Genomic DNA, 18710 nt, shown 5'->3' on the forward strand with positions numbered 1-18710 from the left:
CCGCGGGTGGCGACCGTTGCGGGGATGAGATGTCTGCGACTACCAACTGCGTTCTTAAAAATAGAGATGTCTCGAAGGAGAAAACCCTCGCTGTTTTCAGTATTTATAGACATGGTTAAAAACATGAAAGTTCCCAGCTCGTGGTAAAGATAGAAATGTTTTCCCAAGACGTGAAAATGATTTCTTCGGCTTAATACTAGTCAGCTAAGTACCCAGACACCTGCAGGCTGCTGATGCTGGCGTGACTAATCCCTGTGATCCCCAGTGTCCTGTCCCATGGCCACCTTCGGGATGTCTCTAGGGAGGCTGCGGGGCTGAAAAGCCCGTTCCCTTGCTTACCTGAGGAGAGAAGGCCTCTACGTCACAGCCTCCAAGTCAGCCCTTCCCTTCATGCAGACCGGCTGGGGGGGAAGAAAACCCTGTTATACTCTTAGCACCCCGAACACCTACAGCAGCCAGTCTACGTTACACCAGCTCTCCAGCTCAGACGCTTTTGGGGACCCTATTTGTCCTGGATAATTCTGATCAGTGTTTATATAAAGCATTAAGCATTCTGGAAGAACTCAATGTGCATTTGATCAGCGTAAGTTTGAATGACTTCTCCATCGGTCTGTTCCTCAGTACTGAAAAACCCAGCCTGATCACGGAACAGAAAAAAGCTTAAGTGCAACCAGTTTGGCATTTGATCTGAGAATTACAATTACTTGGTTATTCTCTCAAGTATTTTTCTGAAAAAAGAAAACAAAAAAAAATTCCGGCACCACACACCTCACAATTTAGTAATGGCACGAAATCTTTTTGGCTCAGGCTAAAATAGTTCAAGAAAAGTCATTCTCTCTTACCTTAGTTCTGAGTGGAAACTTTAGAAGTACTTAATGCTTTAGATAGTTTAATTTGGTGTCACTGCATTACAAAATGCTTTTCCTAGCTCTTCTTATTTTTAAGGAGGTATTAACAGCTGACTGGGCTCTGCTTACACTCCAAACATTTCAGATAAACTCCATTAACACAGTTATGCTTTGTTTTTCCTGCGAATAAGTATCCTCAATGAAAAATACGAAACAAATATACAGCCTGCAGTTTAGAGAAGTGACCGAGGATATAGAAAATGTGGATGCTGTTGCCTTCTTCCACAGTCTTCCTAGGAGACCTTGGACACGTTACTTAATTGAAGAGCCCTCACAGAAACCGAAAGCTGCAGTCCTACCCACCCCCACTCAGCCTGTGTCTAATCCTGAAGATGGCTGCTTTTTCTAAAGCCACAAACTTTGGGACCTAAAACTCTCCACGTGAACAAAATTTGTCCTGCTGTGCCATGACATCCACGTCCCCCAGCAGTTTTGACTGACAGTGCTGTTAGATCCTGCAGGGTAGCAAACAATTAACCTGTATTAAACCCAAGGTATTCCTCCATGGAAATGAAAAAAAAACCCCAACACCAGGATATGGTAGACCTTCTCAAAGCATCTCCAGAAAAGACACAGGTACCTACAAATGGTTGCACTTTTTAAAAAAAGTGTGCAACACCCATTACTCCCAGGACTGGGGAGCACCCAGGTTTGATTCCTTTGCTCAAGATCCACAGGTCCGGCTTAGAGTCCCAAAACCCAGCAGATTACTTTGGCTGCCCTGTGCTGCAGCTGGGCTGCTCTGCAGGGAAGAATTAAAGATGTTCGTCTCAGATTTTCTACTTAATGGCCTTGCTGGCCTTGCAGTCATAGAATCATAGAATGGTTTGGGTTGAAAGGGACCTTTAATGATCCTCTAGTCCAACCCCTAAGTCTGACTACCCCCAATCTAAACCCCAGGCTAACTACCATCTTACTGCTTAAGGGGAGCGGTCAGAAATAGGTGAGCCTCGCTCCGTTCTCTGAAATAACAGCCGCAGTTAACTACCTCTCACCTTCACAGAAGCACAGCACTGCAGCTCGAAAGCAGAGCTACCTGTCTACGTTCCAGAGAAGGGCCCTGGCGTGGTGGTTTATATCCTTAGCACATCCCTTGTTACCTACATCTCTGTAAGATAGGCTGACCCAGACCTGCGTTTCGTGCATTTACAGGGGCAGATCCCGTTCTGAAGTTCTTAATTCTCCCACATACTGTGAGGCGAATCAAGGCACACAATTCTGGATTCCACTTTGTCAACAGGCATACAATGAATTTATTAAAAAATCAATGAGTCTGAAATACTGCATTGACAAGATTTGCTGCTAAATGCATCGCTATAGGAATCGGTCAGTATTTCATGTTTTAGGCCAGCAGTGACCGTAATACATAGGAGGGATAACTGAGATAAGAACTCTGGCCCAGTGGGCCAAGCGTCCCCTTTGGCTAGCCTCTCCCCAGGGCCTCAGAGAAAGGTGCTTATAAGCTGCAGACTCCATACAGAGTGACTTTCCCCTCCGCACATCCTTTTGCCCCACCACTGCTTCACAAACACAGCTTTTCCCTGCCGCAGCCATTCACCATGATAACCCAACTCTGCCTCTTCTATTGCTTCTGACCATGTAACCTGTTCATTAGCTCAGCTCCCGCTACGTCTCATTGTACCAATACTAATATCTCAATTCCAAGCTTCGCAGCCTATTCCTGTCTCGACCTTCTCTCTTTGGATACAGAAACATTTGGCACACTGTGTACAACTGCATCCGTTCTCCAATTTTAATGTTTAAAACTACACATCTTCAAGCTTTTTTCCCGTGTCTAGGAAGAACTCTTCTGAGTTAACTTTGCATCCTTCCAATTTCCCATTTAGCACAAAAAGGCCTTCCTTTAGTATGACTCCTGTAAGCCCCTTTGGCAACAGCCAGGCTCTCAGTGCGCTGAAAAGCCCAGTCTGCTCTATTGCTCAGTGCTGTGGTAGTATTTCCATTTGTTTCCGCTATCTGTCTGTGCAACTGTAAGTTTCTTCAAGGGACACCATCTATTCTGGGTTTTTTGGTTTGGTTTTTTTTTGGACGAGCTAGCAACTGGCATACCATACTGAGTTAGTGCGAACGAGAACACTTCAGTTTCGGTCCAGCAGAAAATTCACAGCTGAATTATAATAAAGCTTGTCACTAATCCCATTTTTTGACTTAATCATTGCTACAGTTCTAAAATGCCTTGTCGTTCCGTTACATCGTCATTGCTCCTGTAGACATGATCAGCTTTCCCAAAGAAGCTGTTCTGCAAGCGCTTTAAAGGAAAAGCACGAGAGGAGGTGTCAGTGAATGGAGTGCGCAGCCCCGCAGCACGTATCTTCATGAACTTGTCCCAAAAAAGAAGTGCTTTGCTAAGTAAGTCTGTGCTAGAATGGCCGAGAAGGTAGGTGTCAGCTGAAGACTCATTTCACCAGCAAGACGGCTTTTGTCCCCAAGTCATTCACCTCCTCATAATTGGCTGAGGTATAAACAAGCTTCATAACCACACCTCAGAGTCACAACCACCACCGACAGTGCTTGTGACACAACCCGAGTAACTAATGGCATCACTTCATGCACATGAATGCGAATAGCTTTGGAGTGGCCAGGCCAGAGATAAAGCCAGCTGGTTGTTAGATTCACATTCACTTCATTAGCAACAGAGTGGCTATCAATGCTTATCTTAGGAAAAAAGCCTGCGTGCCTCAATAGAAGTATATTTTTCTTTCCAGTGGAGAATTAAGTTCCAGGAACTCTTCGTGCTGAATGAAGACTGTGGCTCTTAGAACCGAAGATTGCCTATTATACCCACTACAAAGAATGAAACCTCAGAGATGAGCATCAAACTGATTCTCACTCACTTCATAAATTAAGCAGTAATGAGTAAACACTCTCATTTCTAAAAAGGGAAAAAAGTTCAAAGAAATATCCCAGGCAATGGAAGCGATCACAAGAGCTCTGAATAAAAGCCAGTATTTTTTTTTTTGCACACTTAGAGTAAGATAGTTCAGCCACATCAAAACAAGGAAGAGTGGGAAGAATGTGGTTTTTTTTTTCTTTTTCTCTCCTAAGGAAAAACATTCTAAGAATCCTAACAGCATATCCATAGGTTTTAATTTTGTTGCAAAAGCCTCACCAACTTAACTTGCATGAACTAGAAATTCTCTGTATCTTCAAAAATGAGAAGCCATAGCACAGAGGATAAACTAGAAGAATGATCTGCAACAGCCCTTTGGCTTATATAATTTCCCTCATCTGAGGTTCACCACCACCCTTCTACCTATTGCTGTATCAAATACGGATCCTCCCAACTGCAGTAGGTTCTTATGATCAGGCTCTGAAGAAGCAGCCCACCACCAAGCGGGCTTTGCTTAGGGTAACATTGGACATCTGTGGTCACGTCTGCTCTTGTGGTGTAATCACTAGACTATCTCTTTTTCTTCTATCTTGACCATACCTGAAACTCCCCAGAATTTCCTGTTCTTGCATAGTGTCAAGGGGGCCGACTACAAACAAGAAGATATGTCTACGTGACAGGACACATCATTTGCATACCACAGCACAGCCGTATTAGCTCAGCGCTAGTTAAGACCCCCGTTCTGACTCACCGTTACAGCATGAAGACATACCCACTGGCCCCCATTTCCATGTAGAGAACCCAAACCTTGTTCTGTGCCAAACATGCCTTCAGAGCAACAAGGCATAGCGCAGGGAACAGACACGGCCAGAGATGTATTCGGGAAGGGAAATCCTAGCTTGCTTCCTGAGTGTAAACAAAATGGTTGAGCGCTGTAGGACTGAAAAGTAGGTGTCAATGTTATGCATGTGTTGCATAAAGTATTACGTAAATAGCGACAATGTATTCATACATATGTGGGTTTACCTTTAATTACATCTGCGGGTTTTACAGACTTCTAAAGTACCTTTTCTGTTTCCAATGCATCCCTCTTCCTAGGCAGTTAGTCAAACACAGAACAAAACAAAAAAATTCATCGGGCTTAAATAATGTATTTTTTAACACTGCAAAATTCGAGTTCTGTTTCTGAGGCAGCTCCCTTGCAGTGCAGGACCCCTGCCTTCGGCTAATCTCCTATCAGGGCCCAACAGCCGCTCGTGCATCCGCACCCCCCAAGTGCTGGGGTGGGGGCCCAAGGGTGAGCCTGCATCTGTAGCAGAAAATAGAAAAGGCAGAGCAAGAAGGAAGAGCAACACTTTGTTGTTCTGTGGGAGCTGCTGGGGGAGGCACCCACCGCCCATCCAGCTGTACCTTTGCCGTTCCTGCAACACGGAGCAAAGGGCTTTGCAAGTGGGAAGCAGAGATTAGCTGTTCAAACGGGAATAACCAATTCCCAGTTCCCTGGCACGGGAAGAGCAGGCACCCGACCGCACCCCACAGCCCGCGGCTCGCTTTGCCTACTGGCTGGAGCTGGCTCCAGACGGAAATCCAGTTCAGCTGGAAAACTTCTTCCCTTGTAATACATCCTGTTAGTGGACTGCAAAACAGGAAGTTTGTGCGTGTAAATACGAGTGCCTTTCCACTCATCTTGGCTACGGGCTAAGAATTAGAAGACAACGTCCGTAGATTCATCCAGTTTGCATTCCAGTGAACAATACTACTTCAGAGTGATTCTTGGACATCGTCATTACGTCATGAATTTATCATCTGACAGATTCGTAGACAGGGGCAATTAGGAAGCTATGATCTGGGACCAGAAGGAGTCCTCCAGGCCTTTAAGCACAGCTCTTTTCTTCATACAATCTCAAATGAAAATTTACCAAATGGAATTAAAACCTGGTCCCCATCTCCCACGCATACTTCCCCTGGAAGGCCAAGAAAAGATGTGTAATCCATTTCATCCTTCCTTTTATTCGTATCTATTTATAACTTTAACCAAAGCATACAGATGGGAGTAATTACAGTCTCAACATATCACTATCTTCTGAGATCATTAGTTTTTCTATTGGTAAAATTGTACAAGATGAAGCATTAGCTGCAAAATACATGTTTGCCGCAACTTCATAAAGCACCAGCCAGAGACAGAAAAGAGTGTCTTAACCTATGTGACATTTCCAGGCAAACATTTTTTTTTCCATGATACTTGGCATAGTCAAAGTGAGGTTATAATTAAACAGAGTGTTAAAATTAATCCCTTGTCCTAGCATTTTGAGAAGCAAGGCAGTAACTGGCACAGGGACAGGCTGAGCCCCCTTATCCCTGACTGAGCTTATTCCAGGAGATGAACTTCACGGTGCTCTAAGCGTGGCCCAGAGCCCATCTTACAGCCTATACCTGCTCCACAAACAAAACTTTTGGGCACACAGGGGCAAAGCCTGACCTCACGCTGGCCGTGATGGCCTGCTGAAGCACATCCCACCCCAGCGTGGGGGAAGAGCAGGGGAAGATCTGCCCCGCACATGTTGACAGCGGTCCGTGCGACGCAGGGATAAGCCTACCCAGCCCCACCCTGCCCTTCTGACTGTCACCAAGGGAAAGCAAACAGGCAGAGGCACCCCAGAAAACTTCCAGAAGCTGCTGCAAGCAATGTTACCCTATTTTTCTTACTGGCCACAATTCCCTGGGTGCCTTTCCTAGACCCCCATGCAGGTCCTCTGCTCTGCTACGCTCCCAAAGCTGGACGCTCCATCCCTCTCACCCTGGCGATTAAGAAGAAGAGAAGAGGCAGGAGAGCAAACAGCCTCCGGTCCTTTGGGCGGCTGGGAGGAAGATGCTGTCGCGGCAGCAGTGGGGTGGGCTGGGAAAGGGAGCTGTGGGCCTCAAATGTCACTTCTGGTCCAGGGGTTCATTAAAAAATAGGTATCGGTTTTGGTGAAATCTTTAAGGCACTAGGTTAAGTACCTGCAGTTACCACGTCCCCTTTTCACCTAAGGAAAACTGGAATTATTTGGGCCAGTATGATTACGATGTTTTTGACAAGAATTGCACAAAGGACACTTTTATTATAAAATGACACCTAACGCAGTGAATGTAAAGTTACAGGTTAAGCTCTAAGCATGTGTTGTAAAAGTTTGTTGTAAAAATAATAAAACTATTTAGTGTTAGTGAAAGTATTATTATACATCTACTCATAAATGTGGGAGTGCATTTCACTGATTAAACAGAATTTCAGAGTTGAAAATACAGCCATGTTTTAATTATTTTTCAACTCACTTGGTAGGAAGTTTTAATGAAAATGTTGATTTGTATTCTGGTATTTAAAATGACAGCATTCATTTGACAATGAGGCTGGAAGCCAGACTTCATACAGGAGAAGACAATCTAATCTTGAATTAAACCTAATAAATAAATTAAAAATTAATTCCAAAATTTAGAAGGAGGTCTTAAGAGTGCAAACAAATGCAAAGAAATTGTTGAGGATAATTTAAAGTGCTGCTAGGTAAAGTTAAAGAAAACAGGACAGGTTTGGAATGCTGCGAATACATACACATTTATACACTGTGTCTATATATAGCCATAAAATCAGGAAATATGGATGTAAACAGGAATGAAGGAAGAAATTTGTGTAATATTGCCTGAGTGGGTGAAAAAAAATGTAGCAGTGGCAATTGATACAGTAACTGCCTGCAGTGCCAAAATGTGGAACCCTGGAGCCAGCATCAGCCTCAGACTGTTGATTTTTTTGAGTTTCGGTTTTTGTTTTGGGGTTGTTTTTTTTTTTTAAGTGAAGTCACTGCTCCACCAGCCGGGGGAATCAACACTTACACAGATACCCTTCTGTTGCTCTCAGTCTTATGGCTGAGATCTTCGCCTAGGATGCTCTCTTGTTGTATTGGTTTCTAACATTTGCAGCGTCTAGTGGTAGAGCCGCAATCCTTATTTGCTTGTTTAGCTTCAGAATGGCACGCTAACCATATCGGAAGCAGCATTATCTTTTCTACTTTTATCCTAAACCTTTCTAATAATTATTTTATATTTGTAATAAAAATAAAATGTTTGTAAACTGAACTTGAAGTCACAACTCTTGACCTTTCCAAGCAGTGGTTGGGTTCAGTAGTTGTGAAAGTTGTAATTATCTTATTTTCAGCTGCGGTTCTTACTTTGTGTTATTCCATCACTGTTTTCTGTAACAGTCCTTTTATTTAAGAGTACACCCATGCAAGGTATAAGAGCGGGACTGTTATTGCCCTATGCCCAGCTCCATAGGGCCGCGCAGAGAACACGCAGTACTGAGAGGGGACCTCATCAACACATACAAATATCTTAAGGGTGGAAGTCACGAGGACAGAGCCAGACTCTTTGCTGTGGTGCCCAGCAACAGGACAAGGGGCAATGGGTACAAACTGAAACGTAAGAGGTTTCAGTTGAATATGAGGAAAAACTTCTTTACTCTGAGGGTGATGGAGCACTGGAACAGGTGCCCCGGGGGCTGTGGAGTCTCCTTCTCTGGAGATATTCAAAGCCCGCCTGGACGAATTCCTGTGCACCCTGCTCTGGGTGAGCCTGCTTTAGCAGGGGGGTTGGACTGGATGATCTCCCGAGGTCCCTTCCAACCCTTGCCATTCTGTGATTCTGTGACACCCGTAGCTTCCTCCTGAATGCAGTAAGATAACTAAACAAAATGTTCAGCATCAGCTTGGCAGCACGTGGGACACCAAATACGTTTTCATGCAGCATATCTGTAAAAGAAAAGCAAATCTTACTAAGTGTAATCGTTGCAGAACCAGAACATGCTGAGCCCTTACTGCAGGAGGGCGAGCTCACCTTCCTGCAGCCCGGCTGCAGGCTGTCTGCAGACCCAGACAGGAAGACCTAACTCTGCTTATGGTAAATTCTTGGTTTTTAGATTCCATCTTAATCCCCTGGGCTTGGATCTGCTATTGTAACATGACAGGGAAAGGCAGTTACTGTCCAAACTTAAACAAGCTCCGTTTTAGTGATTATTCCTGTTGTGAAGCCTAGGGCTGTCATGCATCCTAAGAAATGTCTTTTTTCCCCCCCATCCTGCTCCCAGTAACCCAAGCTGGTTTTTGGTTTTGTTTTGGAGTTTTTTGCTAGCTGCAGCTCACGCTGGCGTTTTTGCAGTCCCAGCCAGGGCTTCGTTGCTGGAAGGCATCTCAAGGAGCCTGGTCCCTTGGGGGCAACCATGCAGTGCTGGCCCCTGGGTGCAGAGGGGCTGGCAGCACCACACAAGGACACCGTGAGTCCAGGTCATCTCCAGCGGGGTGGAGGCCCAAAGCTGGGCTGTTTGGGGCCTCAGAATTGAGCTGAGGAGATAAAGGCTTAGAGTCAAACCCTATAGGGCACCCCTTCCCCAGGCCGGCACTTCTAAATGAGTCCTCTTTCCTTTCTCCTGCTTTCACACAGGGCACCTGGGACATGTTTTCTCCTGCCCCATTTTTTCTTCTGGGCTCAAGACCTATTTCAGAGCTCCACTTTTTCAGCCTTTATTTCCTCCCTCTTTTTAAGCAGGCATCTCTACTTCTATCACAAGTGCATGTACCAAGATCTGCCTGCAGTTGCAGCTCAAAGCCTGCATTTTGGTGAGGGTATTCAACCTGGAGTTGTGGGTTTCCATGTTCTCAAGTAGAGAAGGCCATTGAACCCACATCTCATGGTCTGGGTGAATTCTCTAACCTTTAGTTCATCTCATACAACTTGGGGTTTGGTTTTGGGGTTTTTTTTTGTATTTAAAAAAAATAAAATCTCGATCCCTGCACAATGTTGTAAGTATAATACTGGTATCTACCTCCAAAGAAAGTTACTAGCAATGGTTTTGGCCTCTCCATCCTCAGACTGTGGGTTATTTTTAATCCCCATTCTGAGATTTGTGACTCCCAAGCCTGGGACAGGGAAGCCAATCCCATAACTGTGTTCCAAATACTACTCCTGGGACCTGAAATTAATGATTGCAAAATATTTGCCCACATGTTTTGTCTAGTTCTTACCACTGACATTGGCCTTTACCTCAAATTAGCTTTTTCTAGTCCTTGTAGCTATAGCTGGGATAAAAATAGACCTAAACACATTAAGGAGAATTTTCATTCATGACTTAAGTATACTTTCTATTTGTGTTACTTTAATATTGAAGAACTAATACTTATTGTAGGGTTTCTTTTTAATCAGTAATGCAAAGTATCAAAACCAAACGTAGAGTGAGCCATGTTTCACCCGACAAAGCTGCCTTATTGTTTTGAGACCAGTAGATGGCAACCACCTATTGCAATGTCAAAGGTAAATGAAAAGTGAGAGCTGTTTAGATAGGGGATTTATCACAGGACTGCTCGAGCAACAAGGTTTTGCTACTCCACATTAGAAGAAAGCAGTACTTTATTTTTACTCCTGCTCATACACATCTTTTGAAGGCGAGCGGTGGGATGCCCTTTGACATAGCCAGTTTTGAGCAATGATAATTGTGACATTCTGTTTGACTGAAGTATCTTATGGCTGCTCCTTACTGGTGATACCAGTCAAAAAAATAACAAGTCAATGGAAAAAAAAAAAAAATCTAAAGCAATCAGACTGTCTTAGCTTCCACAGGAATAGCCTCAAGTTCTTACCATGATTAATTAGATGCATTATTATTTTAGGTAGAAGCAGTTAGAACTGAGTAGCAATGATCCTGGGATTGGGAACAGACCTCCCTGTAGGAACTGACTGAAGCTATTGATGTACCAGTTAATCAATCCTTGTTATCCAAGTGCTCTTACAGAAATTTTTTTGACATGATCAAATTTGAAGAAATTCTGATTCTTTCTACAAAGTGCTGAATTTCTAGGAGCAGGAACTGTAAAGGTTTGAAAAGACCCTCTCAGGCCCTCCATGAACCTTGGATTTACACTTTAGAAAAGAAGCTCCTTCATTAAAACAGTAGAACAGTTATGGAAATACACCTGTAACCTTACTAGAAGGATACTTAACTACCTGTAGTCGTATTAAGTTTTCCTTTAGCATTGATTTAACTGTATCTTGTGAATACATTTTCAATTAGGATTGGTATACATAATACATGTGTGGATGCACACAGAAGTAGAGTGTCTATAGCGCAGAAAACCCCAGACCTTTAGACCTCTGAAGGATTCCAGCATTGCCTAACACCGTAATTAGCAATTTTAAAAAGAATACGTTACAAATAGCTAAACCAGCTAACAAGAAGAGCACTGTCATTTAGCAGAAGTAAACCAAAATACTTTGCATTACTGGGATGCCTCCCTCCAAGCTCTCAAGCACTTTGCAAACCATTAACTTGAAATGCGTTAACTTGCATCCTTGCAGTACAAGGTGTTTATATTTATTCTCAGAACTCACAGCTTTGCTAGGAAGACTTAAAAAACCTACTTGATACAGATAAAGTAACCTTTCACTCTTGTTAAAGCTACAGCTTGATCAGCTGTGAATTTTTGTAAGTGACTTTGAAATTAGGAGGAAAGCAGCTGGGATCCATTTCCTCGTGAATACCAGTGAGCTGGTATTAGGAATAGCTTCTACTGTCCCTCACAACCCCCCCAAACTTTTCTCATTATTTCCTTCATCTAATAGTAAGATTAAACTGTAAAAAAATCCCTACTTTTTAATGAGTATTGTGGTCTAACCACAGCCAGCAACTAAGCCCAGCACAGCTGCTCTCTCCCCCACAGTGGGATGGGGCAGAGAATCAGAAGGGTAAAAGAGAAAACTCATGGGCTGAGACAAAGACAGTTTAATAGGGAAAGCAAAAGCTGTGCACGTAAGCAAAGCAAACCAAGGAATTAATTCCCTGCTTCCCATGGGTAGTGCAGGTGCTGAGCCATCCCCGAGACAGCAGGGCTCCATCAGGCGTAACGGTGACTTGGGAAGACAAACGCCATCACTCCAAACATCCCCCCATCCTTCTTCTTCCCCCAGCTTTATCTACTGAACATGACGTCATGTGGTCTGGAATATACCTTTAGTCAGGATGTCACATGATATGCAATATCCCTTTGGCCAGTTGGGGTCAGCTGTCCTGGCTGTGCCCCCTCCCAGCTTCTTGTGCCTCCCCAGCCTCCTCACTGGTGGGGTGGGAGGCAGAGAAGGCATGGGCTCTGTGTCAGCCCGGCTCAGCAGTAGCGAAAACACCCCTGGGTTATCAACACTGTTGGAGTTTTTTTGCTTCTTTGAAGAAATTAAAGGCCTTCAGCCTGATACTAAAATTTGTGCAACTTTATTTGCTTTAGCATGAGAAATTATGTGACTTGTATATGTTGTTTTTCTTACGGGCCCATGTGTTTTGCTTCTTGCAGAAAACTGCAAAGCTAGTGAGATGATTTAAAGAAAAAAAAAGCAAGCAAAAAGAATCAAAATTATTTAAAGAGAAGGAATTTTTAGACAAACAGTAAAAATACTTTTCTGTTTATATTCATGCTTTTTTTAGCTCAAATGGTTGAGGGGTACAGACAGTTTTAAAGATTCAAGGTCTGCTGTTTCCGTGAAGGGCTGAGGAAGGTCTCACTCCTGTTTTCTGGTACTTATCACAACAGAAGTCTGCAAGAGACCACCAAGGACAGTAACTCTCCTTCTTTACAGCTGCAGTCAGTAAAGTTTAGTTTAGTTTCAAAGGAATCCATATGGGCATTCCCTTCTGCTCAAGACTTTGTACATATCACAGATCATAACATACACCCTTGTGCATTATAATATTCAGACTTATGGCAGAACCCCCCCAACGTCTGAAATTTTACGTGTTAGATATTTAAGTAGGGGTCAGTGGCATTTCTAAAAGCTTGTACTTCTCCGTTTCTCTCGATTGTGCACTGAAATGTGTATATGATGAGCAGTGACAAAGTCCTCTGAATATCGTGGTCCGGTAAGGATGTGCATTCCTCATGTACATTGGCAAAAAGGGCCCATAAAAATATAATGACAGCCTTTTCACTCTTCTCCTCCTGCACTTTCTAAAATGTGAAAAAAACCCTCAGAATTGCCCCCTACTATTGTGCAGAAAAGCAGTCTCTGGACTGTTTTTAGCAGACATTTCTGTGTCTTTGATTAAGACACTGGAAATGTTCCTCACCAAGCAAAGCCATAGCATGCTGGGTGACAGGCTTGTTTGAGCACTTTACAGTGGGGAATGAAAATATGATTGAGGACTAAAGCAGGTGCTTGAGCGTTGACTTTAATCAGAGAATAAAGTACAGATTGCGTGGGGATTTTGCTTACCTGTTCCTTACTTCAGATGCCGTTTGCAGCATGATTTAAAGGAGAGGTGATCGGGGACACAGTCCAGTATGGTGCTAATCAGGGACACAGTCCAGTATGGTGCTGAGCGACTCTGAGGTGGTGCTGCATGCTATCCATTACCATTGCTTGCAGTGGGATTCAATGGTAATCAATCTTGGCAGGACCTGAACCATGGTAAATTACCAAGATAAGATGGATAATGAAGGAATGCAAAACAGGGAAGGTAACTTTGTATTTCTTGACAGTGTTCAGCGTGCCTTTTGTAATTATTAACTTAACCCTAAAAGCCTGAGATAGTCCTTGTTCAGATGCCTCAGTCTTATTCCGTATTATCTCCTAACAACATCTCCTAGCATTTCCACAATGAGGAAAAGGAAGCCAACAGATTCGCCTCATTCATCCACCGATCTGAGTGAAGGGAAGGAGAAATTAAGACTGAAACAAGAGGTCGGCTTGATTAGTGGAGTGTCATTAATTGCAGGCACTATGATAGGCTCAGGGATCTTTATGTCCCCTGAGTGGGTGCTATACCATATGGGGAGCCCTGCCAGCAGCCTGCTTATCTGGGCAGCATGTGGTCTCCTGGCCATGTTTGGAGCCTTGTCATACACTGAGCTTGGAACCATAATTAAAGAGTCTGGAGGAGAATATATTTACATCTTGAGGATTTTTGGTTCTTTTCCTGCTTTCCTTTTTGCCTACACTTCTGTGATCCTGGTGAGACCAGCTGGCTTGGCAGCTGTCTGTCTGAGCTTTGCTGAATACGCCGTTGCGCCGTTCTACCCGGGATGCTCATCTCCACAGGTTGTCATCAAATGTACAGCTGCTGCCTGCATCCTGCTTTTAACTATCATCAACTGTCTCAACGTGAGGCTGGCGACGTCTATTATGAACATTTTTACGGCTGCCAAACTCTTGGCCTTGCTGGTGATCGTGGTGGGGGGATTGGTGCTGCTTGCCAAGGGACAAACCCAGAGTTTTCAAAATCCTTTTCAAAACACGACTGCGAGTATTGGGGCAGTTGGAGTGGCGTTTTACCAGGGACTCTGGTCCTACGATGGGTGGAACAACCTGAACTATGTGATTGAGGAACTGAAGAAGCCTGAGGTGAGCGAGCTGGGTTTTACTTACTTAATCCTGCTGCTAATGTGTTTGATTCTATCTATGATTCTGTTAAGAGGGGTAATCAAGGGATTAGAGCATCAAGGAAAGACTGCTGAGCTTCCCTCCTGGTTTGTTCTGTCTTCTGGAGCAAGACACCTACGGATGTGTCCAGAAAGGATAAAAAGGAGTCCCTAAGCGAAATAACAGCCTATCTACAAGAAAGCACTAAAATACCCCATTGACTGGAGAAAAGCTATTAGGCAGCACTTGGATGCTTTGGGGATAAAGTTTTGTCTTAGTGTTTAGAGGATCTCACTGTAGACACCTAAATTTGTGCAGAAAAGCACTCACTATTATAATCCATAAAGGTTTCTTAGCAGTGTATATTCCCTGAAAGACTTGATCCATAATGCCTGCATCAAAACCCCACTTATCTCTCCTCATTGCATGGAGGGGGAACTTCAGAGCAAGCTAAGCCTGACTGCAGAGGGAATCTAACTCTCCGAATAACCCCTGTCTTTAAAAGTCTACTTTTTAGGCATTGTCCTGTCCACACTATAGGCATTGAAGTAGCTCACTTGCATCTCACATCAGCCCTCTCTGTGCCGTTATTACCCCTTTTCACAGATCAGACACCTCAGCAGTGAACAACCCATCTTTAGGAAGAGCTGCGTGAGTGCAGAGTGTATGGAGTGTGCTTTCTACCAGTGCAGCACACAAGGTTTTACAGATTAAATGAAAGTACACAGTTAAATATTAAGCTAAATGGCAGCAAAGATCCTAGGGTCATGTGGCACTCCCACCCACGGGACGGTGAGCCCTGATACTCAGACCCTTGCGGGGTGGAGGCAACAACATAAGGAATTGCTGTATCTTGTCCTACAGTGGGAATGGGGAATGCAAAAATTGGTATTTCAGGTTTTTAGATGTATGCAGTTGCTCTATGATCACCCTGCTATTTGCTTTTTTTCCGGTGTTTTCAGCTGCCTAAGCTAGTGTTTGCTGATTTTATTGAGGCTTAAAACAGTCCATGAAGTTCCAAGATAGCATCTTGTCACTAGGAAGAAAAAAATAATTCCTTCCTAGAGCAAATTTCCCTTGTGCTGCCCAGCTTTGATTTAGCCCTTAGAGCAGTTAAATGTGATGCGACGCACACTGGGACTTCATCCATGTCAGTGGGATGTTCATGGGAAGATGCAGCACGCCAGGAGACATAATGCAGTAGCAACAGATAAATCAATATTAAAGTAATCAATAAGTATGCAACAGACATCTGGGGCAGCTGTGAAACAAAGTATTTTTCAATAAGATTTGGGCTTTTTTTGTTGGTTTTGGGTTTGTTTCTTTTTTTAAGGCTATCTTTTGAAATGCACAACCTTACTGTTTGCCTGACGTCCTTGGGAGACTGGTGTAGAAGCTGCCAGGTGAATCTGGATAGAAGTCTTACTCTATGGAGAAGCTTAATGCGCAGAGGAGTTTGGATGAGAGACGTGGGTGGTGGCAAAGACAAAACAAACAATAAAAGCCCAGTGCAGGCATAAATGTGCTGCACCCAATGCTCTTGTCATCCCTTTTCCAGGTCACCCTTCCCAGAGCTGTGATGATCGCCATTCCTTTGGTTACATGCCTGTATTTGCTGGTAAACGTGAGCTACTTAGCGGCCATGACTCCATCTGAGCTGCTGTCTTCAGGAGCTGTGGCCGTCACCTGGGGGTGAGCTCTGCTTGTGGCAACCCAGCCAATGCACTCCTGTGAAATACGGGTGGTCTCCTGAGTTTCAGGAGGTTTAGGTGCTATTCCCAGTGGGAATAACAGTACTGCATGGGTCAGGCCAGGCAGACCTGTCAGGTCCTGTTACAGGGAAGCAGGCTGCCGGTCCCCACGCCGTCACCTTCAGGGCAGTGTGTAGCCTTCCGCCACCGAAGGCCAAGGCCAACCAGCCCCACCTGGCCCACGGTCCCAAGGTGCCCCTAGGCTACCAAGATGAGGAGTCCTGCAGCACACCCCTTGATCCCCATTCCCATTCATTCCCACTGGGAACCTGTGGCTCCCCTCCAGCTCATGTTTTTCCCCATGGAAAGCAGCCATAAAGAGGGGATGAAGTGCACACCAGGACCATCTCCCCACAGACACTGAGGATGCAGCGGGGGTACATATCCAGACCTGCGGACTGGCCCCGCATTTTAGGTATTTCCAGAAATGTGGAGAGGGCAATGTGCTGCCCCACTAATGCAGTGGCAGTGGTTTGGGAGCGACACAGGAGCCAACTGGGTGAATCCTGTCTGCTCAGCACCTGGAAATTAGACCACACCAGAGTTTTTTGGTTCAGTTTCTCCATCTGTGGGGAAATGGAAAATGATGCTGTTCTCCACAACACCTTTGAGAAGGAGAAGTGTTATACATGGGTTGGGTAGCCTTTTTAAGTTGGCTTGTGCTTTTCCAGAGTTGTGCAGAAACTATTTGTACCTTCCATCAACCTGAAGTGTTTGGTGATATTAAACAGTCTCTGTGCAAGACAAGGACTTTAGGAAGAGAAGGAAGGCACCATCACGAGAGATGTTAGGCACCATTGACTTCTAACCAGATGATCTTCCACCAGAACATCCAGCTTTAGTTTAAACTATGTCCAAAGACACAGAGTCCATGATAGCCCAAAATGAGTCATCTGGCAGAAATGATGACACAGTATATCCAGAGATTACGCTGCTGCTCATCTTCATAAAAAGTCAGCAACGGCTTTGCTTCTGTGTGCATTTCACAAGATCTCCAGTTTGAAGATCTGACTGAGCTCTTGCTAGATGTGTTCTCTAACAGCCTTTTGTGTCATTATAAGCAGGAGCTTTTAAAGGTCTAGTGCTTTGTTTGAACAGGTTACAAAGCCTCACTAAGCTGCAGTGCCATGAACTTTCTCTGCACTTCCTTTCCCATCGTTCCTGATTAACAAGTTATTTGTGAGCTTCCTCCCTTTTAACACATCTCCTTTTCCTGCCTGATTAACCTTTTCACCTTGAGAGTGCAATTTAGGAAGAAACATCGAACTACCACCAGCTGGGTGCTCAAAAGCTCAGAGGACAGGTAGACAGCCACAGGCCAATGGCTGCGGTTCAGGAGCAAGAAAAGCAGGTATTCAGGCCAGTGAAGGAGGACAGCAGGGGTACAAAGGAGCCAGAGAAGGACACATCACATTTAAATGCATTTATTCCCCATAAAACAATTTTCCCAGAAAACAGCTAGAGAGAAATGTTGTTCAGTGGTGAGAGGTGCAGCCACAGATGTTGCTCATGAAGCTCTCCTCAGCATTTCTTTGGTGCCAGTGATTTAACAGCAGCTGCAGATCTCCATTTGCTTGTAAGAACTTACTCTCAGTAGCCCCTGTAGTTCATTTTCAGGGTCCGAACAGCAAAGCACCAATCTTATAAAGGCAAAATACACAATGGCTAAAGATTTTACTATTAATTTTGTGATATATCTTGTTTTCCCTCGAGTTATTGAGGTTACGGAGTCTCGTGATCATAGGAGATGCCCAGATTCCATCATTTTGAAAAAGGGGGAAAAAATTAGTTCTGGTTATTGCAAGTAGCTTAGTAACTTGAAGGCTGAAGGACCGTAACCCAGATATTAAGCTTTAAAACTACATTTTTTAAATTACTGTGGTAGATAAGCTCCTGCCATGATTTTGGAAAGCCCAGCTCTTGATTTTTGAATGTTTGGGATAGGTAATACTAAAAAAGAGTACAGATGGCTTGAAGCCATACAATTCAGATGGAAATACCAAGTGTTCTAAAATACTTTTGAATTTTGGATTTTTGCCAATTAGATGAACAGTGCATTTGTTTGTGTATGTGTGTGTGTACATGCATGTGATAATTATCCCAAACACCAGTATTTATTGCTCAATTAATATTCTTCATGCTGCTTCATTCCAGAAGACAAGATTCACTTTTAGGTGAGAAGATTATTGTATCTTCCAAATAATTACCTCAAACTCTATTTGCAATCCTGCCAGTTCTTTGGTTATGGAGAAAGCAAACCATAAATGTCTGAACATGTTGTAGAACCAAACTTCTGAAATTCAAACGATTGCTTTGGCTTAAGCCTAATTCACAGAGTAGCAGAAATACGTGCATATGGAATTAAAGGGTTACATTCTTAGGCATGCTGGGAAGAGGTTATAATGCAGTATATTTCTTCAGGTCTGGTGGGAAGAGTTTTTCTGTGATTTCCAAGCTAATTTTGTTGGCTGTAACAGCAATATCTCCAGGATTTGCTCCACAGCGTCTGTACACAAAAAAAGGGGGTTTTGCCTGTTGTGACAGCTTTGTACACCATTGCAATGTAGATGGATGTAGATATATATACACCAGGCAGGAAGGAAAGCTGCCTTTTCTGGACAAGACTCAGTTACTGGCGACTAAATGTTATGGGAACTGAAAGAAGGCTTTAAATCATTAGAAAAGCTTTGGAAAAAAATTCAGTGAGAATAACAGAGGGAAGAAACCTGTCTGGTTCTGTGATGAGTATTTGATGCATCTGCGAGCTGGATGTTATGC

The 18710-nt window shown here is 43.8% G+C and overlaps 1 protein-coding gene across 1 annotated transcript in view; it reads left to right on the forward strand.

Moving 5' to 3' along the window:
• The first annotated feature begins 12317 nt into the window (after nucleotides 1-12317).
• The window catches only part of LOC104129593 (b(0,+)-type amino acid transporter 1), an 11426-nt gene continuing 5033 nt past the window's right edge, over nucleotides 12318-18710 (forward strand). Inside the window, exons 1-3 of the mRNA XM_009642546.2 lie at nucleotides 12318-12382; nucleotides 13410-14163; nucleotides 15740-15873. Coding sequence (XP_009640841.1) covers nucleotides 13420-14163; nucleotides 15740-15873 — 878 coding nt within the window. The 5' untranslated portion in view covers nucleotides 12318-12382; nucleotides 13410-13419. The remainder of the gene's footprint in view (nucleotides 12383-13409; nucleotides 14164-15739; nucleotides 15874-18710) is intronic.

The sequence above is a fragment of the Egretta garzetta genome, unplaced genomic scaffold (genome assembly GCF_000687185.1).
Source record: "Egretta garzetta isolate BGI_Z169 unplaced genomic scaffold, ASM68718v1 scaffold87, whole genome shotgun sequence".
In the NCBI taxonomy this organism is placed as follows: domain Eukaryota; kingdom Metazoa; phylum Chordata; class Aves; order Pelecaniformes; family Ardeidae; genus Egretta; species Egretta garzetta.